Source organism: Trichosurus vulpecula, chromosome 5 (genome assembly GCF_011100635.1).
Source record: "Trichosurus vulpecula isolate mTriVul1 chromosome 5, mTriVul1.pri, whole genome shotgun sequence".
Classification (NCBI taxonomy): Eukaryota; Metazoa; Chordata; class Mammalia; order Diprotodontia; family Phalangeridae; genus Trichosurus; species Trichosurus vulpecula.
In genome coordinates, this window is record NC_050577.1 from 128,916,244 (window position 1) to 128,939,870 (window position 23,627).

General features: G+C 36.2%; 1 protein-coding gene across 1 annotated transcript in view; it reads left to right on the forward strand.

The window, feature by feature from the left end:
* Positions 1–23,627, forward strand: part of TSPAN12 (tetraspanin 12) — a 102,078-nt gene that overhangs the window by 60,554 nt on the left and 17,897 nt on the right. Inside the window, exons 6-7 of the mRNA XM_036759486.1 lie at positions 3,187–3,294; positions 6,035–6,178. Of these exons, the coding sequence (XP_036615381.1) occupies positions 3,187–3,294; positions 6,035–6,178 (252 nt within the window). The remainder of the gene's footprint in view (positions 1–3,186; positions 3,295–6,034; positions 6,179–23,627) is intronic.

Below are 23,627 nucleotides of genomic sequence, written 5' to 3' on the forward strand. Positions count from 1 at the left end.
AAATTAACTCTGTAAATTCCATCTTTAATGTCATGTACTTTGGCTTATATAGTACAGAATTAATGTCAAAGTTGTCTTTTGCTTCTCTTTTGCCAATTTGTTGTCCACTGCTATATTTTTGAGTTCTAAACCTTCATTGCCTTTTAGAGCTACTGTTTTGGAGTTTCCATTATGTGTTACAAGTTTTCTACTTTGATGTTTTCCTTATTCTTTGAGAGCCTTGATTTCTCACCTAATCTTTGTCTTTTAGAAGCTTTATTCCTCTTTTGAAGCATTTTGGATTTTCTTAGGGGAATTTGTACTATTCTCTTCCTACATTACTTTCTTCAAAATATATTCATGATTTTGTTGGGGGATTCTTACTCATTTTTCCTTCTATTTTGATGAGTTTTGCTGTTGGTGTTATCTTCTCGGGAGCTAAGTTTGTGTCCAGGCTTTCTCTTCTTGCAATTTTGTGTTTTGGCCATTTCTTTATATTCCCAGTAGCTTATCTTGGCTTCCTTTCTCATTTTTCAAGCCCTCCTTTTTCCACTGCTCTGGCATCCACTTTTACTTTTGCACAGACCCCCTCCCCACCCCCTCTCCTGCTCAAGACTGGGTGTCTGGTGTTCTGTTCTTCCCTGATTACAGTAAATTCCATGACAAATAAATGATCACAAGTAGGATTCTATTTCCTCTTCCCTTAATTATAGAATTGCCTTTACCTCTAGCTAACTGCAGTACCACATCATTCACTCACTACTACCACTAGCCCCAAACACATGCACACAGGCTCAAATAATTGTACTCCCTTTCCTTCCTATGACTGGCCAGGATTAGTGTTTTCCACCTTTTCTGGGGTCAAATTGAGTCACTGTCATGGGGGAGGGGGATTTGTTAGGGTTCCACCATAGCCAGACCTCGGAATACAAGCCTGGGAGGTTTCCTACATTAATTGCACTTAGCATTCCAGTTGAGACCTACTGGTGGAGAAGATGAGTGGAACCTTATAAGTATTTTAGCTCTGATTTTATTCCACAAGGCTTTGATCTTGAGTGTTGTTTCTACTTTCTTATCTTGTTGATTCAGCCTGAAGTACTATAAATTTGGCTTGTTATTTCCTCTTTTTGAGGTTGTTCGGTTAGAACAATTATGCTGAAAACAGCTTCTGTGTCATATTACCTAATTCGTGGTCCTGTCTCTGTACTCTTCAGCTGGATTCATTAGCCACAACATTTTGTTTTAGTGCCAGTAAGAAATTTCCCTCAACAATTAGGTAGAACCTATGGATATTCCTTGCTCTTTGTAAAACAAAATATCCTTCTTCCATATAAATTCTGTTTTTCTCATGTCTTTTATTTCATTCCAGTTCAGATTTTCTTCTCTGTGTTCTGTTCTTCTGTTCATCAAACTCTTGATATTAGTTTGTTTTCTTCCTGACTTCCTTAGATTGTTAGGGTTGTTTTATGTTTCCCTGTCCTAGCTAGGACTCTCTCTTTGGCCAAAAGATAGAGAACATGTATTTCAGACCTTTTTATCTTTCCCTGTAGCTATTAGAAAGGAGCTTGCATTTTATACATTTATAATTGATCAGTGCCTTTAACAGGAAGACAAACATAGCACAAACCTAACATTCACTGGAATATTTCCTTCTGCTTCCGTACTTTCTAGGGCTCAAGTAGAGATACATAATAATAATAATAATAATAATTTATATAACATTTTAAAGTTTTTGAAGCACTTTATATAAATTCTCTCATTTGTTAACTAAAGAATTAATTTTAATTATTAAAATAATCTTGATAATAAAGGAACAGTTCAGGAGTTGTGAGTTAATATGACTTAGTGGTAAGAGCTTAGGGGTCAGAGCTGGTGTCTCCTCTTAGCATTGCCACCAATTAGCAGTATGAGGTTGGCAAGTCACTTAACCTTTGTAGGTATTGGTCACTTCAGTTGTAGAATCAGAATTGGACTAGATGGTTTCTAAGTTTCCTTCCTTTTCTAAAAATTCTGTGGTTATCAATTTGCTCATCATTTCTGGGGATATTAGACAAAGTTTTATCTTTAGTTGTTGTAGTTATATTACCTTTAAAAGTGGGAATCAGCATAATATATTTAACAAATAATGAGACTAGTCTGGCTAGAAGAAAGGGTTTATTTAGGAAAATAGAAATAAGAATTGAAATGTAGTTGAGGAGGTACATTTTATCATCAGACATGGCTAATGTATTGATTTATTCTCTCAGACTATACATATTTGTTAGAGGATTTCTACTAAGGAAAGGGTGATGGTGCTGGTAATTTGTGGGTAATGATAGATAAAACAAGAAAAGAGCATCAATGAAACATTTTTAAAATGTCGGTTAAAAGGACGGAATCAATGAGAGCATAGAAGCAAGAACAGGCACTGTGTTAAGGAACAGTGACTAGACTAGTTTACTTGGAACATAAGTTTGTAAAGAGGCATAGTTGAAAACAAACCTGGAAAGGAAGTACAGCCAAGTTGTGGAGGGCTCTGCATGCTACACTAAGGAATTTGACTTTTATCCAGTAAGTAACTAGGGAACAATTGAAGTCAGGTTTTATTTTGGGTTGGTTTTTTTGTTTTAATCAGGGAAATGACATAATAAATATGATGTGATAGACTATTCAGTTCCATCTTATTGCTTGCAAATACTTTCCTTGTGAAATGACTTTGGGTCATTGAAATTGGTAATCTATACAACACTCTCTCTCCAATATACAATATTTCTCCCTTCTAAATTCAGCAAAGGTTTCTTCTCCATGTTTTCTTTTTAGACTGGTCCTACCTGACTTCAATCACTTGAAAAAACTACAGTAACCGTCTCAAGATTGACTAAAACTCCTATGTCCTTCTCTGTAGATATGCATATAGTTTGTTAACCAAAACCCTCCTATTTTTTTCTATTGTGATTATAGGTAATTACTGCTGTCTTTTCCATTAAAATGTAAGCATGGAAGTAGAGCTGTTTCTAATGTGTTTGTCATTTCTTCTACAGCTAGTACTCTGCACTCACTGGATCCTGTTCAACAATTGGCTGACAGTATAGATGCTCAGTGAATTTGGGTGTAATTCAGTCACTAAACAAATGCCAATTATAGACTTTTTCTAATAAATGCATATTTTGGATGGGGTGCTTGCAGTAGAATGTAATTTGGTTTTGTTATTTTGTTTTTGATCTTCAGGTCCCAGTGCAGTGGTCAGATATGGTCACTTTGAAAGCTAGAATGACAAACTATGGCTTACCTAGATACAGGTGGCTGACTCATGCTTGGAACTTCTTTCAGAGAGAGGTAAGAACTCCATTAAAAAAGCGAGTGAGGAGTAAGTGGCACCTACTTGATCTTGTGTGTGTGTGTTTAAGGTGGATGAATTTTTTGTTGTATGTCTTTGTGTGGAAGAGTTAAACCTATGGCTCAATTACAGCTGAAGCAGTTGTCAGGGAAGTTTATATTTCATTGAGAAATACCCCAAATTCCTGAAAATGCTAACTACTTTCCATCCTTCTCATTTCCCTTTTTTGTCTTACATATGATTTATTTTTAGTATTTTCAGAATTTCTCATAGCTCTTTTGCTGAACTGCAGCCAGGATTCTTCTCAGGGGTGGGGGCAGAGGGTGTTCTTGCAACATTCAGATTATGTTCAAGTAAGTTATTTAAAAGTATTTAATGTCATTAGCAATAACAAGATGCTTTAATTTTTCTTCGATAATTGACTTTATCTGTTCTTTCAAGAAAAATCACTTTTGACTAACTTAAAGAAGAAACATAAGGTTCATGCTTGTATTTAATTCTTCTTACTACATTATCTTACTCAATTAGTGACAAAAATAATGTCTCCACTGGCTAGATATTTTAACTCTTGGGTTTAGAGCTTAAACTTTCAAACTAGCCCCCATGCATTCTCTTTAATGACCAGCATACTGTACTGGAAAAAGCCCTGGATTTGGAAGCAGAGGACATAGGTTCAAATTCTGGCTTCATTGTTTGGCTACAAGCTATTTCCTCTTCTGTAAAGTGAAGAAGTTGGACTAGATGATCTCTAAAATACTTGTAAACTCTGTTTCTCATCTCCCAGAGCCATAACCAGAAACTTTGCCATATGGGGCAAATGGCATGGAATATGTCCCCCTTTTTAAAGACAGACTAAGTAGGAGATGAAGGGAGCAAGGCAGACTCAGACTAAGGAGGAAAGGCATTGTCTGGTAGCTTCCTATCTTAACTAATTATTCTTACTACGTGCTAAGCTGTTTCTGTATTGCTGAAGGATTGCATTTGTAGTCAGCATACTCTAAATTTTAGAGTAAAGCCCCCATTCCCCTACTCTTGTTATGACTCTTCTTTTTGTAATCACAATATTTATAATAGACATTAATTTTTTTGTTTGTAATTCTTTCCCTTACAGAAGCAGAGGCTCAGGTATAGGACAAAATCTGGGAGGTAGTATATAAGACAACTTATATTTATAAAGCACTTAAAGATTCATGAAGTATCTTTGTCTTAGCAACCCTGTGATGTAGTTAATACAGATATTATCCCAGTCTATGTACTGAGAAATTGAGACTCAGAGAGATAAGCTGAGTTGTTTATATTTCCATAGCTAGTAGGTATTAGAACTGGGGTTCAGACCTCAGTCTTTTCATTCCAAGATGGGGACCAAAAGACACCCAGATGCTTCTCCTTTTTACAAGTAGGGACTCCTTACTCCTAGCTTAGGGCTAAGTCTGGCTCATGCTAAATTTGTTGAACTGCTCAGGCTCATACTAGCATAGATTTCTTATTTATTTGAAGACTTCCTAATTTTATTTGTTTAGTCTGTGTTTGTACTAAAAAAGAACATAAAGAAAACTAATGAGAGCATTAGAGTCTGTGAAGAAAACTCTCTCCTGAAACTGTGATATATCATAATACCCTAAATCATAGGTCTATCCTCCCCCCCCCATTGAAGCCAAAAAGAAAATCCCAGTTGGACAAAAATGAAGCCCCAAATGAAGGGTTTTTCCTGATAATTGAAGATGTAAAATGTTATCATCCAGTGTTATAAATGAAGTTACTTATTTTGGCATTAATTTCATTTAAATTGCCAAGGTACATGTTGTTTAAAATGCTAATCCTAATTATACAGAGGTCAGTCTTCTGGGCCTTTCATTGTAACTCCCAAACCATCCTATAGAGAGCAAGAGAAAAAGGCTTAAAAATACCCTGAAATAATTATCACAAGTTTCCCACACAAAAATCAGAGAATAGAATCAAAAGGGATCATAGAGATCATTTTCTCCAGCCCCCTCCATTCGTTGGAGATAGCAAGTAACCTTCCCTACTTCACACAGCAGTCTTCTGACAATCTCCTCATTTCACATGTTCTCTTTTCTCTGTAGGTCTTTACTCAGAGCTGTCTTGATTTTATTTAACATAAGATTCTTTTAAAAAACACGACTTGGTTATCTTTTTCTCCCCAGCACATAGTATGTTAGAAGTAGCAAATTCAAAGGGAGGCTCAAGGATATCGTTAAAGATATGTGTAGCTGGTAGAAAAGACATCCAAATTTCAAAGGATATAGAAAACTTGGATGTGGATTTGGATCTATCCACCAAAATCACAGAATCTGTTAATATACACATAAGAAACCTTTCAGTTTAGCCAGAAGTTAAATTAGTGACTTGGAAGTAAATGTGGTTAGAGATTAAATTACAGTGATCAAATTCCACCTTTCTATTGTTTTTGCTAAATTGACATTACTGTAAGATTTTTTGTAAAAAAAAAAAAAGAAATCTCTCTTAGAGTTCGGGGATTAAAAGGGATAACCTGATTGGCAACTTTTGTATATTATGCACATTATTTTTCAGAACCATACTGGTATTGTAATTGACCACACTACCATTATGAATACATAATATATGTCATAAATTAGGGATAGCAGAAATAGAGTTGGCTGTTAATATGGACATTTAAGAAGTGTGACTGTCTTATCTCCTTTGGGCAAAGAAAATGTTCTTGTATTCCCTGATCCTGGCTGGTCTTCTTTTTTGCAGTTTAAGTGCTGTGGAGTGGTGTATTTCACAGATTGGTTAGAAATGACAGAGATGGACTGGCCTCCAGATTCCTGCTGTGTTAAGGAGTTTCCAGGATGTTCAAAGCAGGCAAATCGTGAAGACCTCAGTGACCTTTTTCAAGAGGTAAGGAAAGGAACCATATTTCAAGTGCAAGTATTCTATGATTTTAACTTCTCAGTAATGAAAAGAATATTTGAAAATCAATACTTGACTGAAGAATGTTTACATAAACATTTTCCTACTGACTCGAAATATACTGCTTTAAAAAAAATCTACCAAGCAACCAAAATTTAAATGAGATAACATTTGTAAAAGTGCTTAGCATAGGGCCTGGATCATGTCTTCTTTGCCAGAGTGGAGGAGAATACCAGTCAAAGAATGATAAACATGTTTAAACCTTAAAATGTAAACATATAAACAACTTGTGCTTGGATCAGACATATCAATAAAAAATGTTGATCCTGTCTAGAAGTAATTTTTTTATTAAATGGATTTCAGATTCTGTTCTCTTGTACCACAGAGTATTTGTGGCATTTTAAAAAGCTATATTAACTTTATATAGTTATTCATTTAGTTAACAAATCATTTGGGGGGGGGGTTGGATAGGGGGATGGGAGAGTGGAACGTGACCACTGTGTTGGAGACACAGTACTAGATGCTCAGAAGTGGGATTCAAGGTGAGCAAGAAGCACTTAGAATCTATTTCATGGGGGAAGCCCTCAATAAATGAGAATATTCAAACTCCAGAAATTGGAGATATTTTGGTTATCAGATTGGGAATATATTGCAGGAAACATTCAATGATAAAGGTCATCAGCTTCCTCATCCAAATGAAGTAGTTGAACTAGATGCTCTCTGATGTTCCCTTTCAGCTCTAAATCCTTACCCCTATATTTTAGGATGTAATTTACTCAGGTCCCCGTGGTTTGTACTGTATTTTTTTCAGATGCATTTATTCTAAACTTTCAGGTTTTTTACATTAGCAGAAGTGTTCCAACCTTTCATTTAAAGTTAAGAACAGTTTTCATGCAAGAATTCATATAATGTGAGATATGAATATTAAGAAATGATTTTTAAAAATGCATGTAAGAGCTTATGCTTTAGAAAAGTGCTGTCCTTTAAAGTAGCCACATTAGCAGGATATGCATTAGGCCAGTAATACTGCCATTACTCATGATGTTTTTGAATTGTCTTCAGAGACAATTTACCAGACACAGAGGAAATTCCATGTCATTACTATATAGTCATACCACATTTTTTAACAACAGCTGTATTGCCTGGTTTCATTATTCACCTTATTCAGACTTGCTCTAAATGATTTTGGGCTGTTTTCAGAAATCAAATCTATCTTCAAAGGATAAAAATTTTCCACCATTGAAAGGAATATGCCACTGACTATGAAAGCTGTTCTAAAAAATGCATTCCTAAATATTTTAAGCAATGGTAGAGTCACCAGAATAAATGTATAGCTTCTCAATTTTGCATGGAACAATATTCATTTGGATTATAAATTGTTTTATAGTCACCTCCAAATGAGGGACATTACTTTCTAGTTATGGCTATGCATGGTATACTAGAAAATTAAGAGTTCTTAGAGTCAGCTGACCTGGCTCTTAATCTTAGTTCTTCTGCTACCTTCCTGTTTGCTCCTAGGTTGTGTCATTGATGTTCTTTGGGCTTCATTTTATTGAAATATTGTTAATTCTTTCTTTATCTTGATTTCATATTTTAGTGGACTTTTTGTCTTTGTATCCCCATTGCCTAGCACAGTTCCTACCTGATCCTTAGTAGGCAATTAATAAATGCTTGTTGAATCGAACCAACTAGAATTGAGTGTACTGTGTAGCATTGTTTATAGGGAAATGCTTTAAAGCTTATTTGTTCTCTAATTTTTTTCACCTGTACTCTGCCCCTTGTTATCTGTCATGAAGGGATGTAAAGCTAAAATCCTAATATCCCCAAGTAGTTTTTCTCAGTTCAGCTTAATACTAGCGCCTTCCTTCATAAAATTATCACCAATTTATCCTGTATATATCTTGTTTGTACATAATTAAGTACCTATTGTCTTCCTCCTCACTCCCCTCAGACTGTAGGCTCTTTGAGGACAGAGACTATTTTTTGTTGCCTTTTTTAGTTGCTTAACGCTGGGCCTGGCATATAGTAACTTTTTAATAAATGTTAATTGACTTAATTTACATAGTATGGACTAGCAATTAGCTCTTCAGTCAGACTTTCTAAGTTTGTGACCTTGGTATCTAGGAGCTTAGGGATTTTGCCTTCTGTATGAAAGGCTATTCATTTTATGTAGCAAGGAAGATCATTAGAATATTCAACAGTTGAGTCCTTTCCATGCTGAAGGATATATATGTACATTTTAAATAAGAAACTATACTTTATAATCTGGACAGCTATATAGAGAGTTCCAGAAAGGTCTGGCCTTTGATAGTTACTAGCTGTGTGACCCTAGGCAAGTCACGTAACCCTTTGCCTCAGTTTCCTCATCTGTAAAATGAGCTAGAGAAGAAATTGGCAAACACCTCTAGTATCTTCACCAAGAAAACCCCAAATGGGATCACAAAGAGTTGGACACAACAGAAACAATTGAACAACAACAAATGTATAGCCCAAATAAGTACTACCAAATATTGAGTCTTGGCTCCTTCTGTGAGAAAGACAAGGTAGGCAAAAGTCAAAGAAAACTTGTAGAAATTCAATCCCTCATTGTTTACTTCTAGGTTATACCGAGTAGTTAAGGTAAGTCGAGAGATAGTTGAGGTAGACAGTAAAGGTGTAGCTGGAATGCAGTGAATAGGCTTTTCCTTAATGGGAATCTTTGCAGTTTTAGCTCTTAAAGTATAGCAGCTCAGTGTGAAAAGTGACTGGACAGCTTGAAGAATCATTCATCTCTATCATCTCCCAGCATTGGTACTGACTAATCTGACTGGGGGCCGTCAGTACTGATCATGAAAATAGCAAAAATGAATGGATCTACTTAGGCTCTTATCGTGTATGGATTTTGGTCAAATATATCAGCACTTTATTTTATTTTTGTTGTTGTTTAGGAATTTTTTAAGTCGTGTCTGACTCTTCATGACCCCTTTTGGGGTTTTCTTTGCAAAGATACTGGAGTGGTTTGCCATTTTCTTCCCCAACTCATTTTAAAGATGAGGAAACTGAGGCAAATTAGGGTTATGTGACTTGCCCAGGGTCACACAGCTAGTAAGTATCTAAGGCCATATTTGAACTCAGGTATTCCTAGCATTCTACTCACTGCACCACCTTCTTGCCCTGTTTTATTTTAAAATAGTTTTAATCAAATTTGATATTATTGTTTCATTTCAGAAATCCCATTTCTTGTTTTTAAGGCTATCTCAAGACCAGATTATGCTTATATTGCTTGATATCACTGACATTTCCATTAATTATTATAACTTGAAGTGTGGCATGGGAGATAGAGATTTAGCCTCAGAGTTAGGAAGAAATGGGATCTACTGCTCTACTTCTGACACATTCTGGCTCTTTGACTCTGAACAAGTAATGTAGTCTCTCAACACCTCTCACAACTGCCTAAAATTGTAAATTGAGGATCACGTCTTGATCTGCTGTATTTTTCCTCTTTGGGAGCTGCCTATACCAATGAAATCACAGGTCTGGTCTGTTTTTTAAAGCACTTTCCTGATTATTATTTCCAATTTGGTGGGATCTGTTTATAGTGTCCAAAATTCTAGCTTTTTCAATTATAAAAATTGTGAGTTGGAGGGGAAGGAGGAGGGGGGTTAGCAAGTGTAATGTAAATTGCATTAATAAAAAAACTCCACCATTTCTCATGTAGTATCTCATTTAATCTGTATTGTAATCAAATGACATATTATAGGTAAAAAATTAACCCCCCCAAAAAAGAATTCTGTAAAGTGCTATTATAAAGAGGCAGTGCGGTAGAGTGTGGTGGTTCTCAAAGTGTGGTTGGGAGAATTCTAGGGGTCCCTGAGACCCTTTCATGGGGTCCACAAATTCAAAACTATTTTCCTAATAAGGCTAAGATGTTTTGATTTTCTTATACTGTAAATATTGATAGGTTTAACCCACATAAACAAAAGCTTTTGGGGGTCTTCAATAATTTAAGAGTATAAAGAGGAACTGAAATAAAATAAATTTGAGAACTGCTGGTATGGTAGAATGAGTTGTAACCTGGATTTGAATCCTGGAGCTGCTATTTACTAGCAAAGTGAGCCTGGTCAAGTCACTTCACTATCTATAAAACAAAGAATTGAACTAGGTCTCTGAAGTCCCTTCTGGCTTTAGATCACTATGCTAAATAAGGTTGGGATCTTGTGACCCCTCTAAATATCAGTTTTGTCATCAGTAAATAGGACTAATACTTACACTATATATCTGATTGAGTTATTCAATTAAAGATTTATTCAGTGCCAGCTATGTTCAAGTCAAGAAGCAGTGCGGCATTGTGGATAGGGTTGAAGTCAGGGAGACGAGTTTATATCTCATATCTGACAGTACAAACACACACACACACACACACACACACACACTAACTTTGTGAACACCAGCAAGTTACTTAAACTTTCAGTGTCCCAATTAATTTTCTAAACGTATATATTACATACAAGTTGATATTTTGCATTAGTGGAGGGAATTTCTAAGCTAGGGGTTCATAACAACTCATTCCCTCCCCTCCCCTCACTGTGTGCTAGGTGCCAGAGAAACAAGACAGTTCTTGCTTTCCAGGGGGTAATTTCATTCTGGGGGTAGGGGTGGTAGAAGAATTTGCTTTGTAAATCTTAAAGCAGTGTGTGTGTGTGTGTGTGTGTGTGTGTGTGCGCATGTATGCACATATAATGTATTATACATATATGCATATGCATACATATTTAATATGAGTTTTTATTGTGCTATTAAACTAGACATTTGAGCAAGGTAGATCTTTTTTTCATCAGATTGATCAACGTTTTCATTTGCTATGTAATATTAATTACATAATAAGCATTTTATATGAATATGTAATTTTATGTGTAGCTGTTACAAAGATTTTTAAAAATTTAGAGATTGAATTAATAATTAAAATATAGGTCATAATTCTAATTTAACCCTGGTCTTAGAGTCAGAAGCCCTGGATTCAAGGCCCTGTTCTGATATTTTGTAGTTATATGACCCATGGCAAGTCTTTCCCTATTTTGAATGTTAGTTCCTTCATATGTAAGATGAGTATGATAATACAAAGAAATTTGTGAATTATACATTGCTGTATAAATGTGAACTACTATTATTTATTGTCTACATCTCTTCCAGAAGATGATGAGGAATCTGGAAATCATCTAATGTGAGGCATGGTTAAGGGCTTGGTATGTTTAACCTATAAATGTAAAGGCTAGGGGGAAGAATGAGCTATCTTTAAAAATTTGAAGGAGTATCATATGAATGATGGATTAGACCTTTTGCCTCCTTGTTACCCCCAAGATAAAATTAGGAATTGCAGATAGAATTTAGAGTAAGTCAGATTTAAATTTATTATAAACTAGAATTTGCCAAATAAAGCTTTGTAATTGAACTGGCTTCCTTACTAAGTATTTATCTTTGTAGTGGGACATATTCAGGCAGAGGCCAGGTGACCAGCTTTCACAGATCTTATAGAAAAGATTCCTTCATCGAACATGATGTTGGACTAGACCTTTAAAGATCCTCCCAGTTGTAAAGTCCTGTGACTTAGCAGTCAAAATTACTTTCTTCCTTCCTTCAACTTTTCCTCTGCAAGCAAGTTTTACCCAGAAATTAAAGCAAGAAATAAACTCTCACATCTAATAGTCTTCTTGATCATTGGCTCAAACTGAAAAAATCCTACATTTAAAGTGTTAACATTCAATTCTGTCCAATCTGACAGATTTCTATTATATGTTCTATTAGAAATAGAATGTATTCTATTCTGTTATTATTTCTGTTGTATATTGTTATTATTATAATATATAATAATATATTATATAATAACATAGATTATATAATATATTTTATGATATAATATATAACATATAATATTATATCATAACAATATATATTATATAATGATAATATATTCTGTTATAATTTCTATTATAATAATCAGTATTTTGCACATAATTTGCATTCTTTTGACTCTGTATATGATAAATAAGAAAAAATATAATCAGTAACTGGTAGGTCAACCTTGCAGTTAAGTAGAACAAGCAATCACCTCTGTGTTATATTGTAAGGAGGCATGAAAAAGGACTTTGACTTAGATTTCTCTAACAAACAATTGCCACAAGGGGCCTGATATTCCACCATGAGGAATTAATTCATTTTTATTGATTACAGAGTCTTATTTCACATTTTTCTTCTTCACACCTGTAAAGGTAGTCTGTAGGTAGGATTTGAATGGCTTTAAATGACAAATAAAGAAATTTGTATTTGATCCTAGAAATAATAGGGATCTATCAGAGATTGTCAAGTAGGAAAGTGACATAGTTTGAACCTGTGTTTTAGGAAAATCATTTTGACAGCTGAGTGGAAAATGGATTGAAGAAGGGCAGACAGAACAATCTAGGGCAGCCTAGGCCTTGTGAGTGAAGAGGAGGGAATGGGTGCTAGAGATGTGGAGATGGAACTGCAAGGCTTGGCAGCTGTCAGTGAGGAACCTCTCAAACAACTGGACTAGTCCTTGGACAATAGACATCAAGTTCATCCCTAGGTCCACATTCAAAACTTTTCCATCTTAATGTGATCTACCAGAGTTTGGTAGTCTGCTTTCATAGTCTTTGACAAATCAAGGTCATGGCCGTACCATGATGAACCATCAGAACAGGACTTCGGTAAAATTAGTGGAAGGTAATAAAGCTTTCCAAAAAAGAAATTGAAATATCATTTTGTTGCTCCTCCTGAAATCGAGCCCAGGGTCAATAGCATTAAAGATTTAAAACAGAAGTATGAAACAATATTTAGCAGACTCTTGATAGCAACATCTATTTGAATTGAAAAAACCTTTTTTTTTTAAAGCAACAAGTATGATTACAAAATGTACTACTTAATTATCATACTGTACTTTTTCATATGGAAGAAGAAAAATCAGTGAAAGTAAGTTTAGTGTGATTTTTAGGGAAAGCATTTACTATACTACAAGCTAAACATAAATTAAGGAGGTGGATGTGCTGTCCTTGGAACAAAGTATGAAACTACTCTTTTTTTAAACTTTTAATTATAACTGCTCAAGTCTTTTCTTTGAAAGAAAATGAAGACTTTTATTCCACATCATTTAATTAATTTCACTTCACTGTGGTCCATTTGTGCTGTATGTTGAATGGGTCTTTGCTTCATGATTCACCATGGCAAGAACATGGATGTTATTCATGGGAATGTTCCAATGCAGTGCAAAGAGCCCCGAACTTGATAAGAGAAGCTTTTCATTAAGGTCCTAGGTCTACCGCTTACTAGGGGACACTTTAACTTTTCTGTGCCTCATTTTCCTCATCTGTCAAATGGAATTTGCTAATGCCAGGACTACATATCTCATACAGCATTATCGTAAGAAAAAAAAAATGTGTGCACTCAATGAATGATTGAACAAAAGCATTTACAAAGTATCTTGAATCACTTTGTAATTGTAAATTCCAATATTAATGGAAGTCATTACTGCCCAGCAAAAACAAAAATTAACAACTTGGGAGGAAAGTAGCATGTCTACTTTCCTCCCAAGGTTAATTTTTGTTTTTACTGTATAGCACATATACTTCGGTCTCCCTAATGTGACTACTCCTGAGCAGTGGTACAGATAGGCCATCAATGCCTCCTCATCTTAATCCATATCCTTCTGAAAAACTGCCATGGGGTTGATGGTGGGGGAAGCAACCCAACATGCTGGGGGCTCTTCTAAATTTCTTTACTTTGGGTGGATATGAAGAGTATTTTCTAGGAAATTTAGATCCACTTGTCCCCATCCCCACTTCACCACAAGAGGTTGGGGTTTAGGAACATTGTCAAAAATTTCAAACCACATGAGTTCCCTTTTTCCACCCCAAGGCAACCATTAATGATTCCTAAGGATAGAAAAATCCCATTCTCAGGATTTCTATTATGATTGAATGAACTCCTGAAACTCTTATTAAGCACATTTTTTTCCCCAAGAAAGCAAGAGACAACCAGGTGCCACAGCGGATAGAACACTGGACCTGGAATCAGGAAGATTTTAGTTCAAATCCAGCTTCAGCTGTTTACCAGCTTTGTGACTCTGGACAAATCACCTAACCTTTGTGTGCCTCAGTTTTCTGAACTGTAAAATGGGAATAACAATAGCACCTACTTTGTAGAGTTCTGTGGATCAAATGAAATAACATTTGTGTGATGCTTAGCGGAGCACCAGGCACATAGTAGGGACCATTTGAATGCTCATTCCCTTCTCTTCTCCCTTCTCTCCAAAAAGGCCAGTAGTGACTCGGGCAGGGTGGAGGGACTGTACCATGTGTCAGTCCTCCCTACTCCTACCTGCCTTTTCTCTCCCACCAAGGAAGAACCCGGATCTGTCTTGCTTATGTTCTTATCTGCCTTCCAAACAGGGAAAGGTTAAAAAAAAACAACAGGAATGAAAACCCTAGTAGTTTTGTTACAGTGACAAAATTAGAATATAGTATTACTATAATTTTCTGACTTGTTTAGAATGGTATCTACTTCATTTTCCTAACGTAATGTTCCCTTTGTCTAATTCTGACCACGTTATATATCACTATTGCTTGTAAATGCATTATATATTTTTGCATCGAGAGCTGTTGTGGATAGAAAACTGGTTGGGAAGATGTGGGTTCAAGTCCCTTCTCTGACATACTGGTAAGTGACCTTGGGAAGAGTAATTAACCTCTCATTGCCCCAGGTAACTCTCTAAGACTTAAAGTTACAGAGCAAGTATTGATCTGTGTGGGTAGAGGGAATTTTTTTCACTGCAAATTCTCTGTCAGTGAAATCACAGGTGTAATCTCCCACTTTCCCCTCCTCCCCTCCCATCCCCCCCAAAAAAAGAAAAGAAAAAATCCCCAACTTACATTAATATCTTATAACTGAACATCACTGAATATGGGTCATGTCTACTTTGTTTAAAAAACAAAAGGCTGAACCATGATGATTACTAGCTTTTCCCCCAAGTCCATCATATATGGTGTTTTTGGCAGTATTAGCAGGATAGTTCTAGCCTCCACACTTTTTCATCTTTATGTCCATCTTTGTTTTAAAATATTTAGTTTTTCTAGAGCGTGGATGCCTTTCTAGATAAATAACTTTGACTGCTAATGGGTCAGGTGTTTTTTTTACTGAGTCTTAATAATAGAATCCTTCCTTTTACTGTTCACTGAAACAGATAATGGGTCTTCCCTGCTTAGTCCTTCTGCTTCTATTCCTCTTTCTCTGCAATGGAAGAGGTTGGATTGTTGTTGTTGAGTCTTTTTAGTCATGTCCATCTCTCCGTGACCCCATTTGGGGTTTTCTTGACAAAGATACTAGAGTGATTTGCTATTTCCTTTTCCAGCTCATTTTACAAATGAGGAATTGAGGCATACTGGGTTAAGTGACTTGCCCAGGGTTACACAGCTAGTAAATGTCTGAGGCTAGATTTGAATTTAGGTCTCTATTGTGCCACCTAGCTGGAAGTTTGGTGGGTCAACCTTTTATATTTATTCTACTTGCTTTCCTCCTTTCTCCTCCCTGTCTCATCACCCTCAGAATTCTTATACCAGGTTTACCCTTTGAAGTTATGTAGTATTACTTTGTATACATTTTATACCTTTTGAAATTATATAGTATTACTTCGTATACATTTTATCTTTATTCATCTGTATATGTGTTGTATCCCCTATTAGAATATAAACTACTTGAGGGAAAGGACTATTTGTTTTTGTCCTTGTGAGATATATATAGCACCCTGCATATAGTAGGTATTTTAAGACAATGTCATTTCTTGCTTTTTAAAACAATTTTTATCGGAACTTTTTTCTTAGGCATTTGCTGTTATTCTTGGAAGACTAAGTTTTTGAAAACAAGACCATTAACTGTGGTGATTCCACCATTCAGTTTAAATTCAAGGGGGCTCAAGATTAAGGATCAATCAAATAAATGAGATTTTATATATATATATATATATATATACATACATATATGTATATTCATACATACATACACACACATACATACATGTAAGACAATTTATTGGCTGCCACAAAATAAAAGCAGCAATTTAGGATAAAGGATTAAGGCAGAAGATGCCTCCAGATGGTTCCACCTAAGGTTTTGTTTTGTTTTTCTTTATCAAACCTGTACAGGGAGGAATATGAATTAGGAGGTGCTCAAGACCAGACAGCCCTGAGTAGTTGGTTGATTTAGAGTTGGCAGGGATTGTAGAGGTCATCTGGTTTACCTTTCTCATTTTATAGATGAGGAAACTGGGACCTGATAAGATTAAGTGATATGCCCAGTTATTTTAAGTGTCAGAGATGGGATTTGTACTCTGGTCATCTCCAAAGCCATTTTTCTTTTTCCCTTTGGCAATCAGAAATTAAATAAGGTTTGCAAGGACTTTCTAACCCTAAGTCATATGGGACCTGGGCATAAAATTTTTACTTTTAGTGAGCAGGAAGGTTAAAACTAGATTTAATGCCTACAGGCATTACTTAACTGGCTTGTTGTTTGGTGTTCCCAAAGAGCTCAGCCTTTAGAAGTGGAAAATTTTCTACTTGGATAAGAAAAATATATAGTAGCCAAAACTTTGAGAACTGGCAGATTTTCTTTATGCATAAAAAGCTTCTAAAGCTTTTCCCTAGTTTGATATTGGGTGTAGGATGAGTTTTCTGTCCTAAAAGAGCTAAACCTTAAGCTTTGGGGCTCTAAGCTAAAAGAAAAATTGCAAAACTTACTTTTTCTTTTCGTGGGAAAGTTGTGGAGAAGAAGCAGCATCTTAACTAGAGCAATCAGAGAATAATCAATGCATGATCCAGCAAAGATCACTTGAAATCATCTGGGGACAGTGCTTGGGAGAGAGTATAGACCATGCCCATATACTTGGGAGAGAATATGCACCTGGCAGAGACTTTATGCCACACAAGAACAGTGAGCATCAGTCCCAGAAGAAATAGTATGGCTTCACCAAAACATGTTAGAGGTATGAACTGCCTCTCCATATGTGTGTGTTGGTTATTCATACATGTTCCTTTTCTGTGTGTCTTTCCACTCATATCACCTGGGTATGGCCATTATTTCCATTGATGGTATGTCTGTTTATAAGAATACGTTCCACATTTGGGGGAGAAATGCTCTACTGCTATTTCTTACCATGCAATTTCATTAAGTAACTTTGTGTTGAACCGATTTTTCCCTCTGCCTATCTAGTGAAAAAAAACCCCAATTTAAAGGTCCTTATGGCTATAATTTTTCAGTTGATGCAGATCCACATGGGAGTGGCAGGGAGCATATGGATGCTGCATTGGTAAAACATCTTTTAAGGCCTAAGTTACAGTATAAATGTCAGCTATTATTGGTACTAGATAAGTCCATCCCTCAAAACTAGAAGTGGATGTTTTATATTAATTTCAGTAAGAACATGTATTGGACTTAAAATGCATTATTGATTCTGATATTTTGTTTGTATTTCATCTTTATGAGCTTCATATACTATTTAATGTTTGAACACTCCCCACGTTTATTGAGGTTGCTGAACAGATATTTTTTCCATCGTCAGAAACTGTGTATATGTAGATGAGAGAATAATTTAATGATAATTTTGAAGGAATCTTGTTTATGAATTATATGAAGCCTTTTTTCCATCATTGATCTCTTGGGGGCACATGGGTAGTAATGTAATATCTTTATCAAAAGGTATGGACATTTTAGTCACTTTCTTCCTGTTGTCCATGACTTCTTTTATAGATAAGGAAATTGAGGCCCAGGAAAGTTAAATGAGTTGTCCGAGGTCATAGAGTTATGTCAGAGGTGAGATTTGAACCCAGGCCCTCTGATACCTCTTTCTACTATACCAACTCCAGTGCGGCTAGAGCCAGAGTACAGAGAGGTGAATAAAATGAGATAAAGCATGTTAGCTCCAAGTCATGGAGAACCACATAAAAAAAGTTGACACTAATTTAGAGCCCCTCAGGAGCCATGATGATTGTGGATATGGGACTGACATGACCATATTTATGAGTAAGGAAGATTATTCTGGGACGTTACTGTGTATGGTTAAGAGGGGTTTTGAGGTTAGAAGACCTGTCCTGATGAATGCCATGAGGTCCTAGCTTGGTAAGAATCACAACAGAAAGGAAGGAATGGATGTGAGTGATGATGTAGACTTGTAGAGGTATAATCAGCAAGACTTAGTAAATGATTAGAGATGAAAAATATTTGGTGAAGAGGTTTAAGGGGAGTGGTATTGGGTTCAGTTTCAGACATGTATTTGAGGTGCTAATGAGGTTGAAGGTGTTTTAGGTGGCTCAGAAGGGGAGAGGTCAGGATTAGAAGTATAGATTTTGAAACTTTCTACATAGAGTTGGTAGTTGAGTCAGTCATTTATTGAAACTGGAAATCTCAATCATTAAGAAAGCACATTACAAGGCAGCTAGGTGGCTCAGTGAGTAGAGCATTGGACCTGGAGTAAGGAGGACCTGAGTTCAAATCCGGCTTTAGACACTTGACACATGTACTGGCTGTGTGACCTTGGGCAAGTCACTTAACCCCAATTGCCCTGCCAAAACAAACTAACAAAAAAGAAAGTACTTTAGGAAAGTTTATAGACAGAGGAGAGGACATTGTTGAACATCTTAAGAAGGAAGTTGGGGAGGAGATAAGAAGCCAACAAGGGAGACAGAGAAGGAACTGTTGGAGAAGTAGGACAGTAACTAGAAAAAAAAATGCTTTTTTTTGAAGCCAAGGGAGGAAAGAGTATCCTATAAGAAGGGAGTATCAATAGTATAAAATATTGAAGACTGGAAGAATGTGGCATTGCATTGGGTGATTAGAAGATCCTTGGTCACCTTAGAGCAATTTAAATAGAGTGGTGGTATTCTGATTAGGAGTTGAAGAGTGTTGAAACAGTTGTATAGGGATTTGGCAACTTTTTCAAGAAGTTCAGCAGTGAAGGAAAGGGAGACTGGTTAAGTAGATGGTCAGACTAGCAAAAGGGAGGGAAATTTTTAGGATTGTAGAGAATTTGAGCATGTAGAGAGATGGAAAGGAGCAGGAAAGTAGGAGATACTGAAAATACATCTGACTTTTTATGTTGAAAAGTTTGTTGATGTTTGTTAAATTCACAATAAAAAATAATAATAATAAAAAAATTCACTGATGGTTGCTGGAGCAAGGTCCAAGAGGAAGTGGAACTGAATCAAGGGATATAAGCAGAGAAAGATTTTAAGCTTTGGGAAGGATAAGGTTCTCTTCTGTTAGCAGAGGCAAGGAAGACAGAGTGGGCAGTAATGCTGAGAACTTTAAGGAATTGTGGAATATAGTAACATAGTTTTAATGTATGAGGAGGGGGAATTGTGATTGGTGGCTTCAAAGAAAAATTTTAAAAATTTGGAACAGTTGTCATGAAGTATGAGATAGGAGGTCCTTAAGAGTTATTCAGTTGTTTTCAGTCATGTCTGACTCTTTGTGACCCCATTTAGGGTTTTCTTGGCAAGGATACTGGAGTGGTTTGCCATTTCTTTGTCCAGCTCATTTTACAGATGAGGGAGCTGAGGCACACTGGGTTAAGTGACTTCCTCAGGGTCACACAGCCCTTAGGTGTCTGAAGCTAGATTTGAACTTAGGAAGATGAGACTTCCTGACTCCAGGCTCAGCACTCTAACCACTGTGTCACCTAGCAGCTAGGTGCTAGAGTCCAGCTGAGTTTATATACTATACATTGCTTTTGGGTGAATTTACATGAGTTTAATGACTTTCTCCAATGATATTCAACAGACTAGGAAGAGGAGAAGAGAAACTGGATCTTTCCTAGGAATGAGAGTTTGCAGTATAGGAATAGCAGGTCAGAGTGACAAGGAATTTTAGGTAATGCTCAGTGAAATCTAAGTAGACCCAGGTTATGGCTGGGTAGGGGAGATAGACTAGTAGAATGGTCACTGGTCAAGGTACTAGATTACTAATCAACAAAAAGCATTTATTAAGTTTTTACTATGTTCCAGGCATTGTGCTTAGCGTGGGGGATGCAAAGACAAAAAATGAATCCATCCCTATTCTTATGGAACTTACATTTTATTGGGGGAGACAAGACATACATAAAAGTAGATGCAGAATAAATAAAAATAAACACAAGACTTTATGGAGGGTGGGTGCTAGCATTTGGGGTCAGGACAAGTTTTCATATAGATGGTGGCACTTCAGCCGAGTCTTGAAGAAAGCAAAGGAATCTGTGAGTTGGGCGTAGGGGATGGCCTATACAAAAGCTTGAACATAAGGGATGGAGTACCAGGGGTGAGGAACAGCAAAATAGCCATTTGGGTTAGAATATGGAGGGAAGGCAAGGGGAGTAATTTAAAATAGAGGTCATGATAAGGACATTAAGGGAAAAGACTAGATTTGACGGGTGATTTAACAGAAGATGTGAAAGGACTGTCAGTTGTCATTGGAGAGTAGAATTTCCAAGTTCCAGATCTTGGAGGTGAGATGATTATGAGAGATGGGGAATATAATATCTAAATTGTAACTGTGAACATGAGTGACCAAAGTAAAATTGAAAGGGTCTTTGGAGTTGAAGGAGTCAAGGAATTTGCGATCAGGTTGTTAGAGGTCATGAACATAAATGGTGATGTTCCTAAGGATAATGGCAGGGTATACGATAGAAAGGAAGGTCAAGAGTCAAGTGCTATAATAATTGAGAAAATTATGAATGATCTGAATGGTTGCAGCAACAAGGATGGGTAAGGAGGACTGCAGAGTAATAGGGATATCATTTGAAATTTTTTGATGATGTCACTAAGTTTGTTAAGCATAGAGTTGGGGCTCCAAAGGGCACAATAGACCATGACTTTTAACAGCATTGGTTCTCTTTTACTTCTTCCTTGGGTATAGCGATTGTACTCATATAATAAACGTAATAAATCTACATATACATATATGTATACGGAGAGGTTGGTGGTATAAGAATTATAGGAAATCGGTCTGTAGTCATAGAACCATGTGTTAGGGAGACACATTCCTGATTCGTTTTTATATTAGGGAAGATAATTGGTAACTATCTTTTTAGTTTTCAATAAGATCTGTTTTGAAAAAAAAATAATCTGTGAGGATTAGAAATGTCCAATAAAAATAGGTAAAAAGAAAGTTAAGCTGTACAGAGGATGGAAGTAGGCATTTGGTTAAATCAGGATTGAACTTCCTAGTCAGAAGTATCTCCTTGGATAACCTTTTTGTTCTACAACAACAAAATTCTCATTTTAATATAACCTTAATGCATAGTCTTCAAAACTCAGAAATGCATTTAATTTGTATAGGGAGTACACTGTACATTTTAAACAAGTATTCTGACTTTTTTGTTGCAGTAATTGGTACAGCTGTAACAAAAATGGAAATGGAAATTTGTATAAATTCTTTGTTAAAGCTAATTGAAATCAAATCATCAAGCCTTTAATAAATACCTATAATGTGTCAGGAACTGTGCCAAGTGTTGGGGCTACAAAGGCAACAAAAACAACAACAATAAAAACAATCCTGTGCTGTAATGGGGGAGACAAAATGCAAACAGCTGTGTTCAAACAGAATACATACAGGATAAATTAGGGATAATTAATAGAAGGAAGGCACCAGTATTAAGCAGGACCAGGAAAAGCTTCTGGTAGAAGGAGGAATTTTTTTCTGGGCTTGAAGGAAGACAGAGAAACCAGGATATAGAGATAAAGAGGAAGGACATTTGAGGCATGCGGGGGGACAGCAAATGAAAATGCCTAATCAGGAGATGGAGTATCTAAAATAAGGAATAGCAAGGAAGCCAATGTAACTGGCTTCTACAGTATGTGGTAGAGCAAATTGTAAGGAGAAAGGAAAGATAGGAAGCAGCCAGGTTATAAAGGGATTTAAAAGCCAAATAAGAGTATTTTATATTTGGCCCTGGAGCTAATAGGGAGTCACTGGAATTTATTGAATAGGGCTCTTTCATGGTCATACCGGTACTTGAAGAAGATCAATTTGACAGCTGACTGAAAGATGGATTAGAATGGGGAGAGATTGGATGCATCGTAGACCCACCAGAAGGCTACTCCAATAGTCCAAGCATGAGGTAATAAAAACCTACATTAGGGTCTCAGTAGTATCATTGGAGAAAAGAGCATATACAAGTGATATTACAAAGGTAGAATCAACAGGATTTAGCAAGTGATTGGATATGAGGAGTGAGAGATAGGAGTCAAGGAAAACAGCTAGGTTGTAGGCTTAGGTCACTGAGTGGATGATGGTGTTCTCAGCTATAGCGTTTTATCAATTCTACCTCCATTGTGTATCTCACATTTGCTTCCTTCTCTCTACTCACAGGGCCAACATCCTAGCTCAGACCCTCATCACTTTTCTCCTGGACTATGTCAATAGTCTCCTAATCACTCCCCTCTTCAATTGGCCCTCCACACTAAAGCCTAAATAATCTTCCTTAAGTACACCTTTGACCATATCACTGTAAAGCTTAAGAACCTTAAGTGGCTCCTTGATACCTTTAGGATAAAATACTCATTCCTCAGTTTGGCATTTAAAGACTGTAGTTTAGTTCATAGGTTCTCAAACTGGGTGATACCACCCTTGGGGGAAGTTGGAATGATAGGGGGCATGCAGTAGTAGCTTCTGGTGCAATTGGGGGATGTTGAATAAAAAATAAGGGGGTGGCAAAAGCATAAGGACAGAAGAGAAGAAAATTTTGAAAAATTGTACGTTTCATCTGTTGTGTAACAGAGTTAAAGTTGTAGTGATTACATCATTTTCCAAATAAACACACAAAAATCAAGTTATAACTGATCAGTGGGCAAGTCCACCCGTAGGTCTTAACAAGCAAGTATTGGCAGGAGAGCGTGTTGCACATTGTCAGGAAGTCTAGCATGCATCTGCAGGAATATGTGCATGTAATCACTTGTTTACAATACAATACTATACAGTTACATGATGCAATATTGCATCATCAAAATTTCAATGCAGGAAAAATCCCACAAATTTACAATAAATTATTAAATTTAACATGCATCATTTCTTAACAAAATATTTTCTATTTTTTTAAATGATGCAAATTTCAAAAAACCATTAAACGGTTAAAGAAAGTAGATTTCGGGGGGGGGTGTTAAGTAATTTTTTTTTGAAAAGGGGGCAGTAGTACAAATAAGTTTGGGAACCTCTGGTCTAGATACAACCTACTTTTTAGGACTTGTTTTACATTATTCTCCTAAATTTATTTTCTACTCCAACCAAACTGGACCTTTGTTGTTCCCTGAACTTGCTTATTGGACATTTAAAACTGGATGTCCCAGAAATATCTTAAAATCAAAATGTCCAAAACAACTCATATTTCCCCTTAAATACTTCTTTCTTCTAAACTTCCCTAGTTCTATTG